Consider the following 23,139-nt stretch of genomic DNA (forward strand, 5'->3'; position numbering starts at 1 on the left):
TTATTTTCATATTCTTATTTAAATTTTATTTTTATGATTACATAAAATTACAATTATCGATTAAAATTAAATTAAAATAATAAATACTTAATAATTTATTTTTTAATTTTTTGTAATAAAAACAAAATTTATTTAAATAATTGGATACGATACAAATCATCTTAAATTAATTTAAAATACAACACACAATTAACGTAATTAGTACGTTACAAATAATTTAAAATGCAATACAACACACAAGTAACGTAATTAGTACGATACAAATAATTTAAAATGCAATACAACACACAAATAATTCAATCACGGAACATTCCAAACTTTGTCCATATGTGCTTCACTAGATCGGCTTGCAATTCTTGATGAACATTTGGATCACGGAACTCTGATCTAGCACGCACATGATTTGCAAAAGCGGGTAACACCTCGGTCGAGTATGGTTGTGGTGCAGTAGATCCACTTTCCCCAGATTGCTCAAAATCGGTCCAACGTTGAGAATATGAATCTCGTTCATCCTCAACAATCATATTATGTAATATGATGCATGACCTCATGATGATACCCAAATCAGCTATGTCCCACAAGCGAGCTGGTTCACGGATGATTTTAAATCGAGCTTGGAGCATTCCAAATGCACGTTCGATGTCCTTCCTGTAAGTATCAGATATGCCTAAGAGGGGGGTGAATTAGGCACTTTATAACTTTTTCGGTTTTATGGTGTAAAGTGATTATTTTTCTGGTTTATGATGATGTTACTAAAAGATGTAAAGTGCAGAAAAATAAATGACACAAGGATATATCCTGGTTCCCCTCACAAACCGAGAGTACTCCAGTCCCCTTACGCAGTAAGAGATTTTAATATAGATGGTATCTTGTACAAGCCTAACCAAACACCAAGAACAATCCTCTTGGACCAAGAACAATCCTCTTGGATTTTCAACTAAGACCACTTATGAGAACAATCCTCTCAAAGTGTCTAACTTGTTTCCAACAATCCTGGATAACAAGAATACAACAAATATTTGATTTTGTATAAGAATTTGGATAGTAGAACAATGTATCAATCACTTGATTGATCTTCCCTTTCAAGCAATTATCAATGATAGTATAGTGCTCAATGTTTATGATCAATGATATGAATTTTTTCTGGACATGTATGAAACACTAATGCAAAAAAAAAAAAATATCAATGTGAAAGTTTGAATATTAAAGAGCACTTGGTGTGAAATTTGAGAGCATAAAAGTGTATAATTGCAAAGTGAAAGAGGTGAGTATGATATCTGAAAATGAGAGAATATATAGTGCCTTAAACACCTTTAAGAAAGGGTAAGATTATGTGAAAAGATGCAATGTTTGAATGAACAAAAATCTGATTCGTATGCACTGAAAAAGAATGAACAAATGCTACTGTTTCAGCCGTAACGGGTTACGAGAATGGTCGTAACCGGTTACGCTGTACCGTTATAAAGAAAAAATTTGAAAAAGCGTTTTCGTAACCGGTTACACCAAGAACCGTAACCGGTTACGCTGGAAAGAAAAACAAAACCAGTAGCAAAGGAAGTCTGGCTGCGTGACCGTAACCGGTTACGCCTATAACCGTAACCGGTTACACTGAAAGAAGATATAAAAAATTGTTTCTTAACACTTCTAAAATGTAACATTTTTCTAGAAAAAGACCTTAGTGATTTTATGCAATATTGTATGTATTTTGAGCACTATTTTATCAAGATAATAACATGTTTATACCTTAACTTCACAAGTCTTCGTTTTAACAATCTTGATGCTATATTGAGACTTGGATTTAATGCTCTTTGAATCTTTTTCTCATCCTTTCTTGATAATTAGATATCCATGTTGTCTTCATCAAAACCATTTGATTGAGAGGCTTGTGTTTACATTCTCCCCCTTTTTGATGATGACAACCAAGCTTTGTATGTTGTTTTTTGTTTGATCTTTGTTAAGTAATATGTAAGGCTCCCCCTATGTTGATGACTCCCCCTAAGTCCATGATTCTCTTGAAAATTGGGATTGAATCTATTTGTCATTTAACAAGGGCCTGCAAATTTTGAACAAACAACATACAACATACAAATCTCTTCTCCCCCTTTATTATTATCAAAAAGGATGGGGAAAAAGAGAGGTGAATTTTATACCATAGTAAATCATACACATATAAAGAATTACCAAGACATAGATGATTATCATTAAAAAATGACGAAGTAATAGATATTGTTAAACATTATAAGGAAACCAACGATTTTTGTCTAAAGAAGCAAAATACAACCAACAAAGAGACCACATTAAGCATAAAAAACATAGAAGGCTAAAGACTTAAAATAAGAACTAAGAAATAGCATAGATAAAACAAATATAGATCAAACATTTTGGTCATCATCTAGCATCTCCTCATCTCCTTCATCATCATCTTCTTCTTCTTCATTTTGGTTGGCATTGGAGATAGCGGCAAGAATTTCATCACGATGATTGTCAAGGCGTGTGTTGTAGCGAGCTTCCATTGCCACCATATAGTTGTAAAGGAACTCATTAGTGTAACCTTCGGGTGGAGGTGGAGTTGGGTTTGAAGGTGGAATTGGATTTGTAGATGGAATTGGGTTAGTAGGTGGAGGTGTGGCTTCATCAAGGTGTTTGTAGAGGCCATCACTATCTCGGAAAATTCCCATATTCTTGTCACAAATGGAGGATGTTATCATATGTTTCCTACCCATAGGTTTGACCGGTTCTCTCCCGATACGCATGGTGCAAGTTTCCAAAATTTTTGAAATGAGTCGAGCATATGGAAGGCCAGATGTGAGTTTCCTTTGATAATCCATATGATAAAGAAAGACATATGCCCAATTTACCTTGAGTCGGTTTTTGATTGCGAACATCAGTTGCATCTCAGTGTCACCAATTTGTGATTGATTGGAACTCTTTGGAACAAGCACGTATGCAAGAAAATAGTGAAGCATACGGTCACTGACAGAAAGTTGTTTGCTTGGTAGGATTATTCTTTGAGATGAACTGTACTGAGCACGACGAGCATAAAATTCTTCCTGTGAGATACGAGCTATACTGAAAAAATAATCCATTTTGGCATAATTTTCAAAAGCCTGAGAACCTGGAACAAAGCCTGGTAAAATTCTTTCACCAGTAGAAGGAACATTCAGAACGGTTCCTAATTCTTCTAATGTCAGCCTAAGAGTAGTGTCATGAACCTTAGATGTCAGGACACAACCAGGTTCAATATGAAAATTAGCATAAAATTCTTTCACTGCGTCCGGGTAAAATGGACCGGAATCAGCTATAAGTTCAGCAAGCCCCTGATATTGAAGAAGTTCTGGAAAATTAAAACTTGGAGGTTTAAAGGTTGAGAGATTACCACATTTTGGTTCAATAAGAGGACGCTGTCGGAACTTTGCGAGCAACCTGCGTTGTTTCAGTGAAGGATCTTTAGGAGCTGGAGGTTCCTCGGAGATTTCAACAACCTTTTCTTTTCCTCTAGCTCTCTTGGAAGATGCCATTGATGAAGCTTTGAGAAGTTAGGGTTTAAGGATGGTATTTTCGGATTTGGGTGTGTTGGTACCAAATAAGTGATTTTGGAGGAAGTGCTTATTTGGGTTTTGTAATATATAGAAGATATAGGATAGTGATTTTTTAATGAGATTTTGTTGGTAAATGGAAGAATTTAATTGGGTGGTCAAAGATAAGAATGAATTTTAAGAAGAATGAATGGAGGTAGGTGGATACAATGAATCATTTGACCAAAATAAACACAAAACATAGTATAAATAAAGCATTAAAAAAATATAAAGAATTAAAAATCTGAACAGTGTAACCGGTTACGTATAGGGGCGTAACCGGTTACGCATACGAAACAGAGACACACAGAAAAGCTGGAAGGCCAAAACACGAAACCGTAACCGGTTACGTATATAACCGTAACCGGTTACACTGAGTGAAAAATCAAAAAATATTTAAAGGAAGGTACATAAATCAAATATTATTTAGATATATTTCCAATATTGAAAGGAATATAAAAAAAAATGAACTATTTAAAGTAGAAGAAATGGATAGCATGCACCTTAAATGATGAACTTGATTTGAGTTGTTTTTAGTTTGTCATATATCATATTCATCCAAAATACCGAGTTCTCTTCGAATTTTGAAGAACGGTTCTTTGGCCAGCGGCTTTGTAAAAATATCTGCTAGTTGGTTGTGTGTGTCAACAAAAGTTACTTCGACATCTCCTTGAAGAACATGGTCTCGGAGAAAATGATGTCGAATGTCTATGTGTTTGGTTCTTGAGTGCATGACCGTATTTTTTGTGATATTAATTGCACTTGTGTTATCGCATCGAAGAGGAATGCATCCGAGATCAAGTCCGTAGTCACGAAGTTGTTGCTTAAGCCAAAGAATTTGTGCACAACAACTACCTGCTGCTATGTATTCTGCTTCGGCCGTGCTAAGAGCAACACATGCTTGCTTTTTACAAGCCCATGATACTAATGCATTTCCAAGAATGTGACAAGTGCCACTTGTGCTTTTACGATCAGTTTTACATCCTGCATAATCCGCGTCAGAATAACCAATTAAATTGCAAACACTACCCTTAGGATACCATAAGCCAACATTGGTCGTTCCTTTGAGATACTTCATGATCCTTTTAACCGCCATAAGATGTGATTCCTTTGGATTTGCTTGAAAGCGAGCACAAAGACAAACACTAAACATTATGTCAGGACGGCTTGCCGTCAAATATAATAAAGAACCAATCATACCTCGATACTTAGTAATATCAATTGGAGTACCGGATTCATCTTGATCAACATATGTACCGGAGCCCATTGGAGTATTCATTGCTTTGCAATTATCCATATCAAACTTCTTCAAAAGTTCTTTACAATATTTGGATTGATTGATAAAGATTCCATCTTTGAGTTGCTTAATTTGTAGTCCAAGAAAGTAGTTCATCTTTCCCATCATAGACATCTCGAATTCTCCTTGCATCATCAATGAGAATTCCTCACACATTTCTTTGTTAGTCGATCCAAAAATGATATCATCAACATAGACTTGAACCAATAAAGTGTTACTCTTGATTTTCTTAATGAACAAAGTTTTATCAACCTTACCCTTTTCGAAACCTTTTTCACACAAAAAATTGCTAAGTCTATCATACCATGCTCTAGGTGCTTGCTTTAATCCATAAAGAGCCTTTCTCAACTTAAAGACATGTGAAGGATTCTTGAAGTCTTCAAATCCGGGGGGTTGTTTGACATAGACTTCTTCATTGATGTAGCCATTCAAGAATGCGCTCTTGACGTCCATTTGATAAAGCTGAAAATTTAAAGAACATGCATAAGCAAGTAAAAGACGAATAGCTTCTAACCTTGCAACCGGAGCAAATGTTTCTTCAAAGTCGATTCCTTCTTCTTGATTGTAACCTTGGGCCACCAATCTTGCTTTGTTTCGAACAATTATACCATTCTCATCAAGTTTGTTCTTAAACACCCATCGAGTACCTATGATATGTTTATTACTTGGTCTAGGAACAAGTTCCCAAACTTGATTTCTCTCGAATTGATTTAATTCTTCTTGCATTGCATTTATCCATTGATCGTCTCCTAAGGCTTCATTAACTTTGGAAGGTTCAATTTGAGAAACAAAAGCCATGTGTAAGCAAGCATCTTTGAGATTTAATCTTGTTGCAACTCCTTGACTAATATCACCAATAACTTTATCAATAGGATGATCTCTATGAGTTCTCCATTCTTTTGGTAGATCATTGGTGTTTGATTCTTGTTGTACACTTTCTTGTTGAACACTTTCTTGTTGTACTTCCGGTGCCTTCACAATTATATCATTTGAAGGTTTTTCCGGTGCCTTCACAATTGTATCATTTGAAGGTTCTTCCGAGGGTAAATCTAAAGGATCATCATCATCACAAACAACTATTTCCTCCTTGGAGGTGTTAGTCTCATCAAACGATACATGCATAGATTCTTCAATAGTTAAAGTTCTTTTATTATAAATTCTATATGCTTTACTAGAAAGAGAATAACCAAGAAATATACCTTCGTCGGATTTCTCATCAAACTTACCAAGATTGTCTTTGTCATTGTTGAGAACAAAGCACTTGCATCCAAAAATGTGAAAGTGAGCAATGTTTGGCTTTCTTCCTTTGAAGAGTTCATATGGAGTCTTCTTTAAGATAGGTCTAATGATTACTCGATTTCCAACATAACATGCCGTACTAACCGCATCCGCCCAAAAATATTTAGGAAGATTTGCATCACTAAGCATTGTTCTTGCAAGTTCTACTAGAAACCTATTTTTCCTTTCAACTACTCCATTTTGTTGTGGAGTTCTTGGTGCTGAAAAATTATGAGAGATACCATGTTCTTCACAAAATTCTTCAAATGATGCATTTTGAAACTCTCCACCATGATCACTTCTTATGGATACAATCTTTAATGATTTTTCATTTTGGATTTGTTTTGCATACTTCTTAAAGGCTTTAAAAGCATCACTTTTCTGCACAAGAAACAAAGTCCAAGAATATCTAGAATAATCATCAACAATAACTAAAGCGTATACATTACCTCCGAAGCTTCTTGTCCTTGATGGACCAAATAGATCCATATGCAACAATTGAAGTGGTCTTGTTGTAGTCACCACATTCTTTGGTTTGAAAGATGATTTGGTTTGCTTTCCCTTTTGACATGCATCACATAATTTATCTTTGACAAACTTTATCTTAGGTAGGCCAATAACAAGATCATGTTTGGTTAATTTATTTAAATGGTCCATATGAATATGGGCTGCTCTTTTATGCCATAACCATGATTCATTATTGTTTACTAAAAGACATTTTACTTTCAAAGATAAATCATTTAAAGAAATCATAAAAATGTTATTAATTCTTGTACCTTTGAGTTTTACCTCATTGGTGACTTCATCGATGATCAAACATTCTTCCTTAGTGAATTTGATCTTGAAGCCTTTGTCACAAAGTTGGCTAATGCTTAGAAGATTATGCTTTAGTCCTTCAACATAAAGAACATCTTCAATGGATGTGAAAGGTGGTGCACCAACTTTGCCTTTGCCAAGAATTCTTCCCTTATTGTTGTCTCCATAAGTGACAAAACCCTTGGCCTTTAACCTTAGATCTGAAAATTGGTTTAGGTCTCCCGTCATATGCTTTGAACAACCACTATCTAGATACCATAGGTTTGAAGTGGTCTTCAAGCAAGCCTGCAAAACAAATTAAGTTTTGTTAGGTACCCAAGTGGCTTTGGGTCCATCGTAGTTAGTTCCTTTCTTTACCCATACATAATGTCCACTAGGTACACTAAAGTTTCTTACATAACAAGCATTGGGTGTGTGACCAATAATACCACAATAAAAACAAGTAGGTTCAAAGTTACTTCTATATCTAGGAGGATAAGATTTCTTCTTAACAAAGTTCTTCCTTTTAGGATAATGTTGAACTACTTTAGGCTTGTTCACTTTCTCTTGAATTGGTTGGTCACTAGCCTTGACAAATATAGTTTTATTGGAACTTGGTTGATCAAATTTTGAAAAGCCAAGTCCACTTTTATCATTTGAGTATCTTTGTGTTCTTAGAACATTTTCTAATCCAATTTGTCCCTTTTCATATCTTTCTAGAACTCTTTTTAATTGAACAATTTGGAAGGAAAGTGATTCACAATTCTTGCATGCAACATTCTCTTCTTGAACACTAATCATTTTTTCTTTGTCATCTTTATGTTCTTCTTCAATTATCTTAACCTTCTCTTCTAAAGATGATATTATCTTCTTTTGAGATGAGATAGTTTTATAGAGAATTTTACACTCATTTAACAATTCATTTATTGCATCTTGTGCACCATTATTAAAAAGAGAATCATCGTAACTAACCTCGCCTTCTTCATCATCGGAGTGGTGTGATGCCATCAATGCTAGATTTGCACTTTCGTCACTATCGGAGTCCGATGAAGAACTTACTTCATTATCTTCCCATGCTATGTAGGCCCTTTTCTTTTTGAATTCCTTCTTGCCTTTGAATCCATTCTTCTTAGAAAGTTTTGGACACTCCGGCTTTATGTGTCCTTGTTTCCCACATTCATAGTGAAGGATAGAAAAACACTTAGAAAGGGGGGGGATTGAATAAGTGTGACTTAAAATCTTGAGTGATAAAAATAAAATGCACAATTATTTTTATCCTGGTTCGCTGTTAACGAAGCTACTCCAGTCCACCCCCGCAGAGATGATTTACCTCAACTGAGGATTTAATCCACTAATCGCACGGATTACAATGGTTTTCCACTTAGCCGCAACTAAGTCTTCCAGAGTCTTCTGATCACAACCTGATCACTCCAGGAACAACTGCTTAGTTCACTCCTAAGACTTTTCTAGAGTCTACTGATCAACACGATCACTCTAGGCTTAGTTCACTCCTAAGACTTTCTGCTCAGCCAACTGCCAAGACTTCCTGCTCAGCCAACTGCCAAGACTTCCTGCTCAGCTAACTGCTAAGACTTCCTAGAGTATACTGATCAACTGATCACTCTAGTTCCTTACAACTTAATGTAATCTATTCAAGAGTTTACAAATGCTTCTTAAAAGCGATAATCACAACTGTGATATTTCTCTTACAATTTAAGCTTAATCTCACTAAGATATTACAACAGCAATGTAGTGAGCTTTGATGAAGATGAAGATTCTGAGTTTAGATTTGAACAGAGTTTCAGCAAGTTAATTTGAATTGTATTGGTGCGAAATCGTTAACCTTGCTTCTCATCAGAACTTCATATTTATAGGCGTTTAGAAGATGACCGTTGAATGCATTTAATGCTTTGCGTGTTCCGTACAGCTTTGCATTTAATGTTATACGCTTTTGTCAACTACCTCGAGCCTTGTTCACGATGTGTCTACTGACGTAGCCTTTAGTAGCTTTAACGTTCCTTTTGTCAGTCAGCGTAGTCTGCCACGTGTACTTCCTTCTGATCTGATGTTTGTGAATACGACGTTTGAATATCATCAGAGTCAAACAGCTTGGTGCACAGCATCTTCTGATCTTCTGACCTTGAAGTGCTTCTGAGCGTGATACCATCTTCTGATCTTCAGTGCTTCTGATCTCATGTTCTTCTGATGCTTCCATAGACCCATGTTCTGATTCTGCTTCGACCATCTTCTGATGTCTTGCCAGACCATGTTCTGATGTTGCATGCTGAACCATTCGAGACACATCTTCTGAGCGCTGAATTATGCGTACTCTTTATATATTTCCTGAAAGGGAAATTGCATTGGATTAGAGTACCATATTATCTTAAGCAAAATTCATATTATTGTTATCATCAAAACTAAGATAATTGATAAGAACAAATCTTGTTCTAACAATCTCCCCCTTTTTGATGATGACAAAAACATATATAAATGATATGAATTTGCGATCAGAAAGAGTAGACGGCAAAAGACAAATTACACAGCTATAGCATAAGCATATGAATATGTCTCCCCCTGAGATTAACAATCTCCCCCTGAGATAAATAATCTCCCCCTGAAATAAATACTCGAAGAACTTTGATAAAAGACTTCCCTGATTATTTCGGTAGAGACGATCATATGAGCTTCTGTCTTCAGAGAATTCATAGCTTCTGACTTCTGCTTCCATTGGACAGCTTCAGAATTTGAATTTCTTTAGATCCTTAGAACACTCACAGCTTCTGACTTCTGCTTCCATTCAGGACAGCTTCAGAACTTGAGTTTCTTTGATCTTCAGAACATTCACAGCTTCTGATTTCTGCTTCCATTCAGGACAGCTTCAGAACTTGAATTTCTGGATCTTTTGGAGCATTCACATCTTCTGATTTCTGCTTCCCTCGGATAGCTTCAGAACTTTGAATGTCTACCAACATCACTTCATGCTAGATTTGTATCAGAACATTGTTGAATGTACCAGAGCATTATCTGAGCATCTCTACATCCTGAAATGTTACAGAACAAAAAACTAAACGACAAAAGTCAGCATGAACGAGTTAGAACATAGAATGTATATTCAAATACATGATATGTATCAGAGCCAAATGTATCAGAGCATTTAGGCTAAAAACATGTATCAGAGCAAATAGAATTTTGTCATAACAGGATAGACAATGATATTCAAATTCTATTATCAGTGCTTCTGATTCATTCTTCTTTCTTGCTTCTGATCTCTGAAGCTTGACAGCACTCAGCTTGCTTCAGTTTCCATGGTTTTGCTTCTAGTGTTTGCTTTGAAGATTCACTTCACTTCTCTGTACCTGCAAAACACTTAAACCATATAGAACTTGCAGTTCTTGTTAGTGAATGTGTGGGAGCCTTTACCCAGCAACTGATAGATTTAATCAAATCATTTATCATTTATCTTCTCCCCCTTTTTGTCATAACATCAAAAAGAATATATAAAAAGATTCAGATGTATAAAACGACAAAAGATAACATTTACTGGAATGTAAAACACAAAGGAACTTTTTCAATGATAATCAAAAGAGGATTACAAGAAGTTATGCAACAAAGAAAAAGAAAACTACTAAGACCAAATCCTAGGACCCTAGCTAAGACCACGTCTGTGCCAGCATGCCATGAAGGAGTGAAACGCCTCATTGACTGCTTCTAGGGCTTTCAGGCGAGGGATCAGGGAGACTTGGTCCTGCAGCAGATCTTCCACCACCTTTACCAGAGACAACATCCTCAGCGGGTGAAGATGAAGAGATGTCTTCAGAAGAGATTAAAGGAGAGGAAAAATCAGAGGAAGCTGAGTCTTGAAGGTCGAAAGATGAGGAAGAAGATGGAGATGATGGAGGGCTTTCACCAGGAGGATGAAACACACGTCTAGAATAGTTTCCAGACAACATTGCTTCGAAAGGATTCACCTTGAGAGGATCATAGGTGATTTTGATCTTTTTGGGTTTGGAAGGAGATGTTTCAACAGCTTTTCGTTTATTGTTTTTATCACTCTCATTATTTCCTGGGGTTGATGAAGAGTTCATGATGAGTTTGCAAGAAAAAAAATGAACAGGTAGGGTTTGATAAGGAAGAGAGGGAGAGAGAGAAAACTTTTAAGAGGAAACCAAAAAGATAGGAAACCGAAAACCATTTTGAAGAGTATTTAAAGGAAAATAAAATGAAACGAATGATGAAAAGCATTTAATGTTACGTGACGAGAGGAGAGATAATAAAGACAAATGAAGTGACTGGCACAGTTACCTATGGTCGGCGTCCCTTCAACTGCACGCGCGCTTATCCATGAATAGTAACGACAGGTTTACCATCCCGAGATAAAGCGTAACAGCTGTTTTGCTTTAAAAGAGGTTCTGAATCAACTTAGACAATGAAACGTTAGTAATAACCGAATCATAATTTCTAAAAGAATTCAATCAGAACTTCTGATTAAAAAAATGTTCCACATTCATTTCAGAAGATACTCATACATGAGAACTTCTCATCTTCTCATTCTGGGCATAAATCCATACTGATGTTCTTCAGAATGAACTTAAACCTATCTTCAGCCAGGGGTTTCGTAAAGATATCAGCCCATTGATGGTCTGTATCAACAAAGTTTAAAGAAATAACACCCTTCTGAACATAGTCCCTTATGAAATAATGTTTTATCTCAATATGTTTAGCTTTTGAATGAAGAATAGGATTCTTAGATAAACATATAGCAGAAGTATTATCACAGAATATAGGAATGTTACTCTCAAATATCTGATAATCTTCTAACTGACTTTTCATCCAGAGCATCTGTGTGCTACAACCAGCAGCTGCGACATATTCTGCTTCTGTGGTTGATAGAGCAATGGTTGCTTGCTTCTTGCTGTACCAGGAGATTAAGTGACTTCCAAGAAATTGGCAACTTCCTGAAGTACTTTTTCTTTCAATTCTGTCTTCAGCATAATCAGCATCGCAGAATCCTACTAAGTTGTATTCTTTAGATTTTCTGTAAACTAAACCAACATTAGTAGTACCTTTCAGATACCTTAGAATCCTCTTAACAGCAGTTAAATGAGATTCTCTAGGATCTGATTGGAATCTAGCACACAAACAAACACTGAACAGAATGTCAGGTCTAGAAGCAGTCAGATATAGAAGAGATCCAATCATACCTCTGTATAGCTTCTGATCTACCTTCTTACTTACCTCATCCTTACCTAGGATGCATGTTGGATGCATAGGAGTTTTGGCTTCTTTGCAGTCTAGAAGATTAAACTTCTTCAGAAGTTCCTTCACATACTTGGTTTGGTGAACATACGTTCCTTCTGATGTTTGATTTATTTGTATTCCAAGGAAATACTTGAGTTCTCCCATCATGCTCATTTCAAACTCAGCCTGCATAGACTTAGCAAACTCCTTTCCAAGTGTAGCATTAGATGTTCCAAAAATAATATCATCTACATATATTTGACAAATTAAAATATCCTTTTCAGAGGTTTTACAAAAGAGAGTAGTGTCCACTTTTCCTCTAGTGAAACCATTATCTAGAAGGAAAGAACTTAAGCGTTCATACCAAGCTCTGGGAGCCTGTTTCAATCCATACAATGATTTCTTAAGTTTAAAAACATGATTAGGAGACATAGAGTCTTCAAAACCAGGAGGTTGATGGACATAAACTTCTTCATCTATATAACCATTTAAGAAGGCACTCTTAACATCCATCTGATAGAGAGTGATGTTATGTTGAGTGGCAAAAGAAATTAATAGACGAATAGACTCTAACCTGGCCACTGGTGCAAAGGTTTCTGTGTAGTCAATCCCTTCTTGCTGACTATAACCCTGAGCCACCAGTCTGGCTTTGTTCCTTACCACTTCGCCTTTCTCACTGAGCTTGTTTCTGAAGACCCATTTTGTACCAATTATATTGAATCCATCTGGTCTAGGAACAAGATCCCAAACATCATTCCTTGTGAACTGATTTAGTTCTTCTTGCATAGCAATTATCCAGTCTGGATCTTCTAGAGCATGATCAACAGAAGTTGGCTCGATCAAAGATACAAGACCTAATTGACAGTCTGCATTGTTCCTAAGGAATGCTCTTGTTCTGATTGGATCATCCTTCTTTCCAAGAATGACATCTTCTGAATGACCAGAGATGAGTCTGGATGATCTTCTGACAGATGGTTCTTCAGAAATACTTAGATCCTCCAGAGAAGCTGATACTTGATCTTCAGATTCTTTGCTTCTGAGAAGCTCTGCTTCTGATGCGTTGCTTCTTGGCTCAACAACTTCTGATATGTCAATATCACAACCTGCAAAATTATCAACTTGCTTTGGTTTTTCAGAACCAAGCTTATCATCAAACCTGATATTGATTGATTCTTCCACAACCAATGTTTCAGTATTGTATACTCTGTAGCCTTTTGAGCGTTCAGAATATCCAAGAAGGAAACACTTTTGAGCTTTGGAATCAAACTTACCAAGATGATCTTTAGTGTTCAGAATAAAGCATACACATCCAAAAGGATGGAAATATGAAATGTTAGGCTTTCTATTCTTCCACAATTCATAGGGAGTCTTATTAAGAATAGGTCTGATAGAGATTCTATTCTGAATATAACATGCAGTGTTTATTGCTTCTGCCCAGAAATGCTTAGCCATATTGGTTTCATTGATCATGGTTCTGGCCATTCCTTGAAGAATCCTATTCTTTCGTTCTACAACCCCATTTTGCTGTGGAGTTCTAGGACAAGAGAAATCATGGGCAATACCATTTTCTTTGAAGAATTCTTCAAAGGATCTGTTCTCAAATTCACCACCATGATCACTTCTGACCTTTATGATTTTACACTCTTTTTCAGATTGAATCTGAATGCAGAAATCAAAGAACACTGAATGAGTCTCATCCTTGTGTTTCAAGAATTTTACCCATGTCCAGCGGCTATAATCATCTACGATGACTAATCCATATTTCTTTCCTCTGACAGATGCTGTTTTGACTGGGCCAAACAGATCAATGTGCAAGAGTTCTAATGGCCTTGAGGTAGAAACAACATTCTTAGACTTGAATGCAGGTTTGGAGAACTTGCCCTTCTGACATGCTTCACAAAGAGCATCTGATTGGAATTTCAGATTAGGGAGTCCTCTGACGAGATTCAGTTTGTTAATCTGAGAGATCTTTCTCAAACTAGCATGACCTAATCTTCTGTGCCAGACCCACTGCTCTTCAGAAACAGACATAAGACAAGTCACCTTCTGACTCATAAGATCTTGCAGATCTGTCTTATAAATGTTGTTCTTCCTCTTGCCTGTAAATAGGATTGAGCCATCCTTCTGATTTACAGCCTTGCAAGACTTTTGATCAAAGATTATATCATAACCATTGTCACTTAATTGACTGATAGATAAGAGGTTATGAGTTAATCCTTCTACAAGAAGTACATTAGAAATGGAAGGAGAGTTACCAGACTTTATAGTTCCAGAGCCAATTATCTTGCCCTTCTGATCTCCTCCGAACTTGACTTCTCCTCCAGACTTAAGTACCAGGTCTTGGAACATAGACCTTCTTCCTGTCATGTGTCGCGAGCATCCAGAGTCCAGGTACCATGACATGTTGTGCTTTGTCCTTCTTGCAGCCAAGGATATCTGCAATAGGAATAATCTTATCCTTAGGTACCCACATCTTTTTGGGTCCTTTCTTGTTAGATTTTCTCAAGTTCTGATTGAACTTGGGTTTAACATTGTAAGCAATAGGAGGAACAGCATGATAATTTTTAATGTGAGTTTCATGATATTTCCTAGGTTGTGTCACATGCTTCTTAGTGTGTGTTATGTGAAAACTTTGTGCATGTGAGGTGTGCCTAATATCATGAGAGTGGCCATACTTGAACTGATCATACAATGGCTTGTATGTAATTTTCATTTCATCAACAGGTTCAAGTTTGTATGGAGTTTCACCCTCATAACCAATGCCAACTCTTTTGTTTCCAGACACAGCATATATCATAGAAGCTAGCTGACTTCTGCCAATACTTCTAGATAAGAACTTTCTGAAACTTAAATCATATTCTTTCAGAATATGGTTCAGACTAGGAGTGGATTTTTCTGAATCAGAAGGAGATCCAACATTATTGGATAATTTTAAAAGTTTTTCTTTTAATTCAGAATTCTCCAACTCAAGCTTCTTTGTTTCAAATTCAAATTGCTTTTTCAGCTTTTTGTATTTGAGACTAATCTGAGACTTGAGTTCCAGAAGTTCAGTTAGACCGGAAACTAACTCATCTCTAGTAAGTTCAGAAAATACCTCTTCAGAATCTGATTCTGATGTAGATTCTGATCCGTCATCTTCTGTCGCCATCAGCGCACAGTTGGCCTGCTCATCTTCTGAATCATCTTCTGACTCATCCCAGGTTGCCATAAGACCTTTCTTCTTATGAAACCTTTTCTTGGGACTTTCCTTCTGAAGATTTGGACATTCATTCTTGTAGTGTCCAGGCTCATTGCATTCATAGCACATGACCTTCTTTTTGTCAAATCTTCTTTCATCAGAAGATTCTCCACGTTCAAATTTCCTTGAACTTCTGAAGCCTCTGAACTTCCTTTGCTTGGTCTTCCAGAGTTGATTTAACCTTCTGGAAATCATGGACAGTTCATCTTCTTCTTCAGATTCTGATTCTTCAGGATCTTCTTCTCTAGCCTGAAAAGCGTTAGAGCATTTCTTGATATTAGATTTTAATGCAATAGACTTACCTTTCTTTTGAGGCTCATTTGCGTCCAGCTCAATCTCATGGCTTCTCAAGGCACTGATAAGCTCTTCCAGAGAAACTTCATTCAGATTCTTCGCAATCTTGAATGCAGTCACCATCGGACCCCATCTTCTGGGTAAGCTTCTGATGATCTTCTTTACATGATCAGCCTTGGTGTATCCTTTGTCAAGAACTCTCAATCCAGCAGTAAGAGTTTGAAATCTCGAAAACATCTTTTCAATGTCTTCATCATCCTCCATCTTGAAGGCTTCATACTTCTGGATTAAGGCAAGAGCTTTTGTCTCCTTGACTTGAGCATTTCCTTCATGAGTCATTTTCAAGGACTCATATATGTCATAGGCCGTTTCCCTGTTAGATATCTTCTCATACTCAGCATGAGAGATAGCATTCAGCAAAACAGTTCTACATTTATGATGATTCCTGAAAAGCTTCTTTTGATCATCATTCATTTCTTGCCTTGACAGCTTTACGCCTCTGGCATTTACAGGATGTTTGTAACCATCCATCAGAAGATCCCATAGATCACCATCTAGACCCAGAAAGTAACTTTCCAGTTTATCTTTCCAGTATTCAAAGTTTTCACCATCAAATACCGGCGGTCTAGTATAACCATTGTTACCATTGTATTGCTCAGCAGAGCCAGATGTAGATGCAGGTGTAGGTATAGTCCTTTCACTTTCATCAACCATCTTTTAAATGAAGCGTTTTTCTCTTCCTGAATCTTTTCTAAACACGGTTAAGAGCTTGCACCTTAGAACCGGCGCTCTGATGCCAATTGAAGGATAGAAAAACACTTAGAAAGGGGGGGGATTGAATAAGTGTGACTTAAAATCTTGAGTGATAAAAATAAAATGCACAATTATTTTTATCCTGGTTCGCTGTTAACGAAGCTACTCCAGTCCACCCCCGCAGAGATGATTTACCTCAACTGAGGATTTAATCCACTAATCGCACGGATTACAATGGTTTTCCACTTAGCCGCAACTAAGTCTTCCAGAGTCTTCTGATCACAACCTGATCACTCCAGGAACAACTGCTTAGTTCACTCCTAAGACTTTTCTAGAGTCTACTGATCAACACGATCACTCTAGGCTTAGTTCACTCCTAAGACTTTCTGCTCAGCCAACTGCCAAGACTTCCTGCTCAGCCAACTGCCAAGACTTCCTGCTCAGCTAACTGCTAAGACTTCCTAGAGTATACTGATCAACTGATCACTCTAGTTCCTTACAACTTAATGTAATCTATTCAAGAGTTTACAAATGCTTCTTAAAAGCGATAATCACAACTGTGATATTTCTCTTACAATTTAAGCTTAATCTCACTAAGATATTACAACAGCAATGTAGTGAGCTTTGATGAAGATGAAGATTCTGAGTTTAGATTTGAACAGAGTTTCAGCAAGTTAATTTGAATTGTATTGGTGCGAAATCGTTAACCTTGCTTCTCATCAGAACTTCATATTTATAGGCGTTGAGAAGATGACCGTTGAATGCATTTAATGCTTTGCGTGTTCCGTACAGCTTTGCATTTAATGTTATACGCTTTTGTCAACTACCTCGAGCCTTGTTCACGCTGTGTCTACTGACGTAGCCTTTAGTAGCTTTAACGTTCCTTTTGTCAGTCAGCGTAGTCTGCCACGTGTACTTCCTTCTGATCTGATGTTTGTGAATACGACGTTTGAATATCATCAGAGTCAAACAGCTTGGTGCACAGCATCTTCTGATCTTCTGACCTTGAAGTGCTTCTGAGCGTGATACCATCTTCTGATCTTCAGTGCTTCTGATCTCATGTTCTTCTGATGCTTCCATAGACCCATGTTCTGATTCTGCTTCGACCATCTTCTGATGTCTTGCCAGACCATGTTCTGATGTTGCATGCTGAACCATTCGAGACACATCTTCTGAGCGCTGAATTATGCGTACTCTTTATATATTTCCTGAAAGGGAAATTGCATTGGATTAGAGTACCATATTATCTTAAGCAAAATTCATATTATTGTTATCATCAAAACTAAGATAATTGATAAGAACAAATCTTGTTCTAACACATAGCATGTTACTTCTTGTGATGAAGTGGATGCTTCTTTATCCTTATGCTTTGAGAATTTCTTCCTTTTGACAAAGTTAGCATTATCAATATTATTTTTATTACCAAAAAATTTGCCTAACCTTTTTACAAGAAGCAAGAAGTTTTCATCTTCATCCGATGCATCTTTCATTTTGCTTTCTTTTGAATCTACTTTTAATGCAATGCCTTTGGATTTCTTCTCTAAGTTCTCATGCTTTTCCAATCTTCCAAGTTCTGTCTCATATTCTTGAAGTTTTCCAAATAGTGTTGCGGAAGTAAGTTTTGATAAATTCTTCTTTTCGGATATCGCCGTCACTTTTGGTTGCCACTCCCTTGTCAAGGATCTGAGCACTTTAAGATTAAGTTCTTCGGTAGTAAGAGTCTTACCAAGTGCCTTCAAGTGATTTGTCAAATGTACGAATCGTTTTTGCAAATCGAGAATAGTTTCTCCAGGCTTCATTCTAAACAGTTCGTACTCTTGACTTAAAGTATTCAATCTTGATCTTTTAACTTCAGCGGTACCTTCATGAGTTTCTACAAGAGTATCCCAAATTTCCTTTGATGTTGTACATGTTGATATTTGGAAAAATTCATCCATACTAAGAGCACCATGAAGAAGACTGATCGCCTTTTTGTCAGCAAGAACCCTTTTTCTATCATTATCATCCCATGACGCTTTAGGTTTCTCCCATCCAACACCATTAACGACCGTTGTAGGAACATGAGGACCTTGTAGGACAGCCTCCCAAACTTCTTCTCCTTGTGCTTCTAGATGAGCCTTCATTTGGATTTTCCAAAAGTCAAAATATTCACCACAAAACAATGGAGGCTTGTTGTTAGAACCACCATCTTTGAAAACCGGTCTTTGATTTGCGAAAGCCATTCTGGATCTTTTAGGAACAAGTTACCTATAACTTGCTCTGATGCCAAATGTAAGTATCAGATATGCCTAAGAGGGGGGGTGAATTAGGCACTTTATAACTTTTTCGGTTTTATGGTGTAAAGTGATTATTTTTCTGGTTTATGATGATGTTACTAAAAGATGTAAAGTGCAGAAAAATAAATGACACAAGGATATATCCTGGTTCCCCTCACAAACCGAGAGTACTCCAGTCCCCTTACGCAGTAAGAGATTTTAATATAGATGGTATCTTGTACAAGCCTAACCAAACACCAAGAACAATCCTCTTGGACCAAGAACAATCCTCTTGGATTTTCAACTAAGACCACTTATGAGAACAATCCTCTCAAAGTGTCTAACTTGTTTCCAACAATCCTGGATAACAAGAATACAACAAATATTTGATTTTGTATAAGAATTTGGATAGTAGAACAATGTATCAATCACTTGATTGATCTTCCCTTTCAAGCAATTATCAATGATAGTATAGTGCTCAATGTTTATGATCAATGATATGAATTTTTTCTGGACATGTATGAAACACTAATGCAAAAAAAAAAAATATCAATGTGAAAGTTTGAATATTAAAGAGCACTTGGTGTGAAATTTGAGAGCATAAAAGTGTATAATTGCAAAGTGAAAGAGGTGAGTATGATATCTGAAAATGAGAGAATATATAGTGCCTTAAACACCTTTAAGAAAGGGTAAGATTATGTGAAAAGATGCAATGTTTGAATGAACAAAAATCTGATTCGTATGCACTGAAAAAGAATGAACAAATGCTACTGTTTCAGCCGTAACGGGTTACGAGAATGGCCGTAACCGGTTACGCTGTACCGTTATAAAGAAAAAATTTGAAAAAGCGTTTTCGTAACCGGTTACACCAAGAACCGTAACCGGTTACGCTGGAAAGAAAAACAAAACCAGTAGCAAAGGAAGTCTGGCTGCGTGACCGTAACCGGTTACGCCTATAACCGTAACCGGTTACACTGAAAGAAGATATAAAAAATTGTTTCTTAACACTTCTAAAATGTAACATTTTTCTAGAAAAAGACCTTAGTGATTTTATGCAATATTGTATGTATTTTGAGCACTATTTTATCAAGATAATAACATGTTTATACCTTAACTTCACAAGTCTTCGTTTTAACAATCTTGATGCTATATTGAGACTTGGATTTAATGCTCTTTGAATCTTTTTCTCATCCTTTCTTGATAATTAGATATCCATGTTGTCTTCATCAAAACCATTTGATTGAGAGGCTTGTGTTTACACTTCCGATATCCCTCCTGAAATTTTGCAAATAATTTATCGGGTTCACTTTGAGGAAGTCTAATCGATTTGACGAAAGTTGGATAAGAAGGGTAGATACCATCAGCTAGATAGTATGCCATATTATATGGACGTTGATTCACAAAGAAATTCACACTTGGAACCTTTCCCTGTTCCACGTCATCAAACACTGGTGACCGGTCTAGAACGTTTATATCGTTCAACGTTCCCGGACATCCAAAAAAGGCATGCCAGATCCATAGGTCATGAGATGCAACTGTTTCAAGAATAACTGTGGTGGTTCCCTTATCCCCTCTAGTAAATTGTCCTTCCCATGCTTTAGGACAATATTTCCACTCCCAATGCATGCAGTCAATACTCCCAATCATCCCTGGGAACCCCCGCATTTCACTAACATGCAGTATTCTTTGCAGGTCATCTTGGGTTGGTGCTCTCAGATACACTTGCTCGTACAAGCGTATGATTCCTTTACAGAATCTACGTAAGCACTCCAATGCTGTAGTACCTCCTATTTTGATGTACTCATCGACCGCATCTGCTGCAACACCATATGCTAACATTCGCATTGCTGTGGTACATTTTGCTAAGGGTGATATACCTTCTTTATTGGCTGCATCAACTCGCTGGGTGAAGTAGTTATCACTACTTGAAAGGTCCCCAACGATTCGAAGGAAAACATTTTTTTTCATCCGGTACCGACGACGAAACATTGCATCGCCATATGTAGGCTCATTGGCAAAGTAGTCGTCAATTAGTCTTTGGTTTGCCGCTGCATGATCTCTATTGAGATATTTTCTACTACGAGGTGCATTATCTTCCGATATTTTGTTTCTACGCTCTCTAAATCGATTGACTATATAATTTTCTTCAATTTCACGATTTTGATTGTAGGCTGCGATATCAAAATGATATTGTGATGGATCCATTTTTTTGTGATATTGGAGGTAGATTGGATGGGATTTGGGATATTGGTACATAAATGGATGTATGAGTCCCTATATATAAATGGATGTGGGTGGTGGACCACTGACGGATTTGAAATAATTTATTGTATAGAGTTAATTATCAGATAAGGAATATATTGGATGTGGGTGGTGGACCACTGACGGATTTGAAATAATTTATTGTATAGAGTTAATTATCAGATAAGGAATATATTGGATGTGGGTGGTGGACCACTGACGGATTTGAAATAATTTATTGTATAGAGTTAATTATCAGATAAGGAATATATTGGATGTGGGTGGTGGACCACTGACGGATTTGAAATAATTTATTGTAGAGTTAATTATCAGATAAGGAATATATTCGAATAGATTCGACAATAATTAAAGCAAACACTACACTGGCATATTGAAACAACAATAATTAAAGCAAACACTACACTGACATATAGATTCGACAATAATTAAAGCAAACACTACACTGACATATTGAAACAACAATAATTAAAGCAAACACTACACTGACATATTGAAACAACAATAATTAAAGCAAACACTACACTGACATATTGAAACAACAATAATTAAAGCAAACACTACACTGACAAATACTTCATTGAAATTAATTATCAAACAGTTCTGCCTCCAACTTTTTCAACAGCTGGTTCTTCCGGTCATCTAGATGCTCTTCGGAAGTTAGCTTTAGATACATCTTCATTTTCTTGGTTTTAGTCTTTTCCAAGGCTATATTGTTAGCCTGCTGTTGCATCAAGGCTATGTTGTCCAATCGTTCAAGCTCTTTCGTCTTGAATTCTTTGTATTCAGCCCATTCTTTGTCCACCACCTCCAAGGCATATTCCTTGCTTTTCTTTTTACCCTTTTTTTTAGCTGCCTCCCTTCCTATAGGACGAGCACTGGATTCTACAGTGTTTGAGCCACATGCATCACTCTCGCGAGATCTCTTAGATCCACTACTTCCTGAGCCAATATTTACTCCTACTTGACTAACATAATGTGGTTGATCACGGAGAGCGTGCCATTCTTCCATTAAAGTGAATCTAACATTCTTCCCACATGCATATAATTCCTGCGCTTTTGCCAAAACATCATTCTCCGACCAACCACTTCCTTGCATACGCTTAGCGCCATCATAAGCGCCAATCCATTTACCCAACACTTTGTTCATATAATTAAAACGGTTTCGGCATGCAGGTCCATCACGCGGAGGATCGAATGAGCAATGCTCATTACAATACTCAGCAGTTTTACCCCAATATGTTTCACCTTTCTGGTTTCTTCCGACAACACTGCTTGTTCCAAATTTAATCCACCCACTAATTAGCACCAAATTTTGTTCAGTGTTCCATGCTGGTTGCTGAGTTTTCCTGCTCTTAGGAGTTGAATCCTCTGAATTTGGAGCGACTTCATTAGAAACTATCATGCCACCAATAGTTAGTTGTGTTGAAAACTCGGGAAATTCAGGTACACCACCACTTGGAAAATTTGCATTCGCCATTGTCACATAACCATTAAACGGGGGTGTTTGAGATGGATTTCTCGGCATAGATCCATAATATGGTTGAAAGTTTGGAACAGAGGATGACTGGTTGAAATTTGGTGGAAAACCAAAACTAGGTATGTTTTGAGGATGTTGGTTGGAAAATTGATTTGGATTTTGATAATAGTTGGGATTTTGATAATTGTTGGGATTTTGAAAATTGTTGGGATTTTGGTTAAATGGAAAATTAGCAGAATTTTGAGTGTTAAAATGATTATTGGGATCCATTTCACTAAAAAAAGACACTTAACTTAAAAAAAACACTAATAGAAAGATAATAATAGAGAAATATAGTGAAAAACTTGGTTTTTTTTTCTGTGTCCAAATCAAATGAACCAAGTCTCTATTTATAGAGAAAAAAAATCATGAATTTTGGTATAAAAAAAATAAATTAATTTGCAGCGAAATAATTGAGTTCAAAGTATTAAATGGATAAAAATTTGGCCAGCCAATCAGAAACAGCCACGTGGCTGCACTTATCTCCTTTTCCATTCTCTCTCCGCGTGCAGAACTCTCCCACTCTCACTCCAGCGCGTGGCCCACACGCGCCTGCGTTGCTCCACTCACACGCTGCCACGTCAGCTTCTGGGACAGATTACTTGGTGTTGAGTTTTCTCAACATCTCTCTCCTCCAA

The 23,139-nt window shown here is 36.8% G+C and overlaps 1 protein-coding gene across 1 annotated transcript; it reads right to left on the reverse strand.

Moving 5' to 3' along the window:
* Positions 1–296: 296 nt before the first annotated feature.
* Positions 297–22,732, reverse strand: LOC131653155 (uncharacterized). Its single transcript, XM_058923236.1, has 4 exons — positions 21,895–22,732; positions 20,230–20,258; positions 19,994–20,151; positions 297–654 (listed from the first exon to the last, which is right to left on the reverse strand). Exons 1-4 carry the CDS (start codon positions 22,730–22,732, stop codon positions 297–299), a joined length of 1,383 nt encoding a protein of 460 aa, XP_058779219.1.
* Between the last annotated feature and the right edge of the window lie 407 nt (positions 22,733–23,139).

This window comes from Vicia villosa, linkage group LG2, assembly GCF_029867415.1.
Source record: "Vicia villosa cultivar HV-30 ecotype Madison, WI linkage group LG2, Vvil1.0, whole genome shotgun sequence".
Taxonomy (NCBI): domain Eukaryota; kingdom Viridiplantae; phylum Streptophyta; class Magnoliopsida; order Fabales; family Fabaceae; genus Vicia; species Vicia villosa.

Excerpts from the sequence above, each read along its gene's own strand:
- LOC131653155 (XM_058923236.1), bottom strand. The coding sequence starts at position 22,732 with ATGGATCCCAATAATCATTTTAACACTCAAAATTCTGCTAATTTTCCA. Across the intron at positions 20,259-21,894 it reads ATCTAAGAGATCTCGCGAGA|TTGCATCTCATGACCTATGG; the intron begins GTGATGCATGTG and ends TTCTTGAAACAG. Across the intron at positions 20,152-20,229 it reads ATGACCTATGGATCTGGCAT|GGAAAGGTTCCAAGTGTGAA; the intron begins GCCTTTTTTGGA and ends GACGTGGAACAG.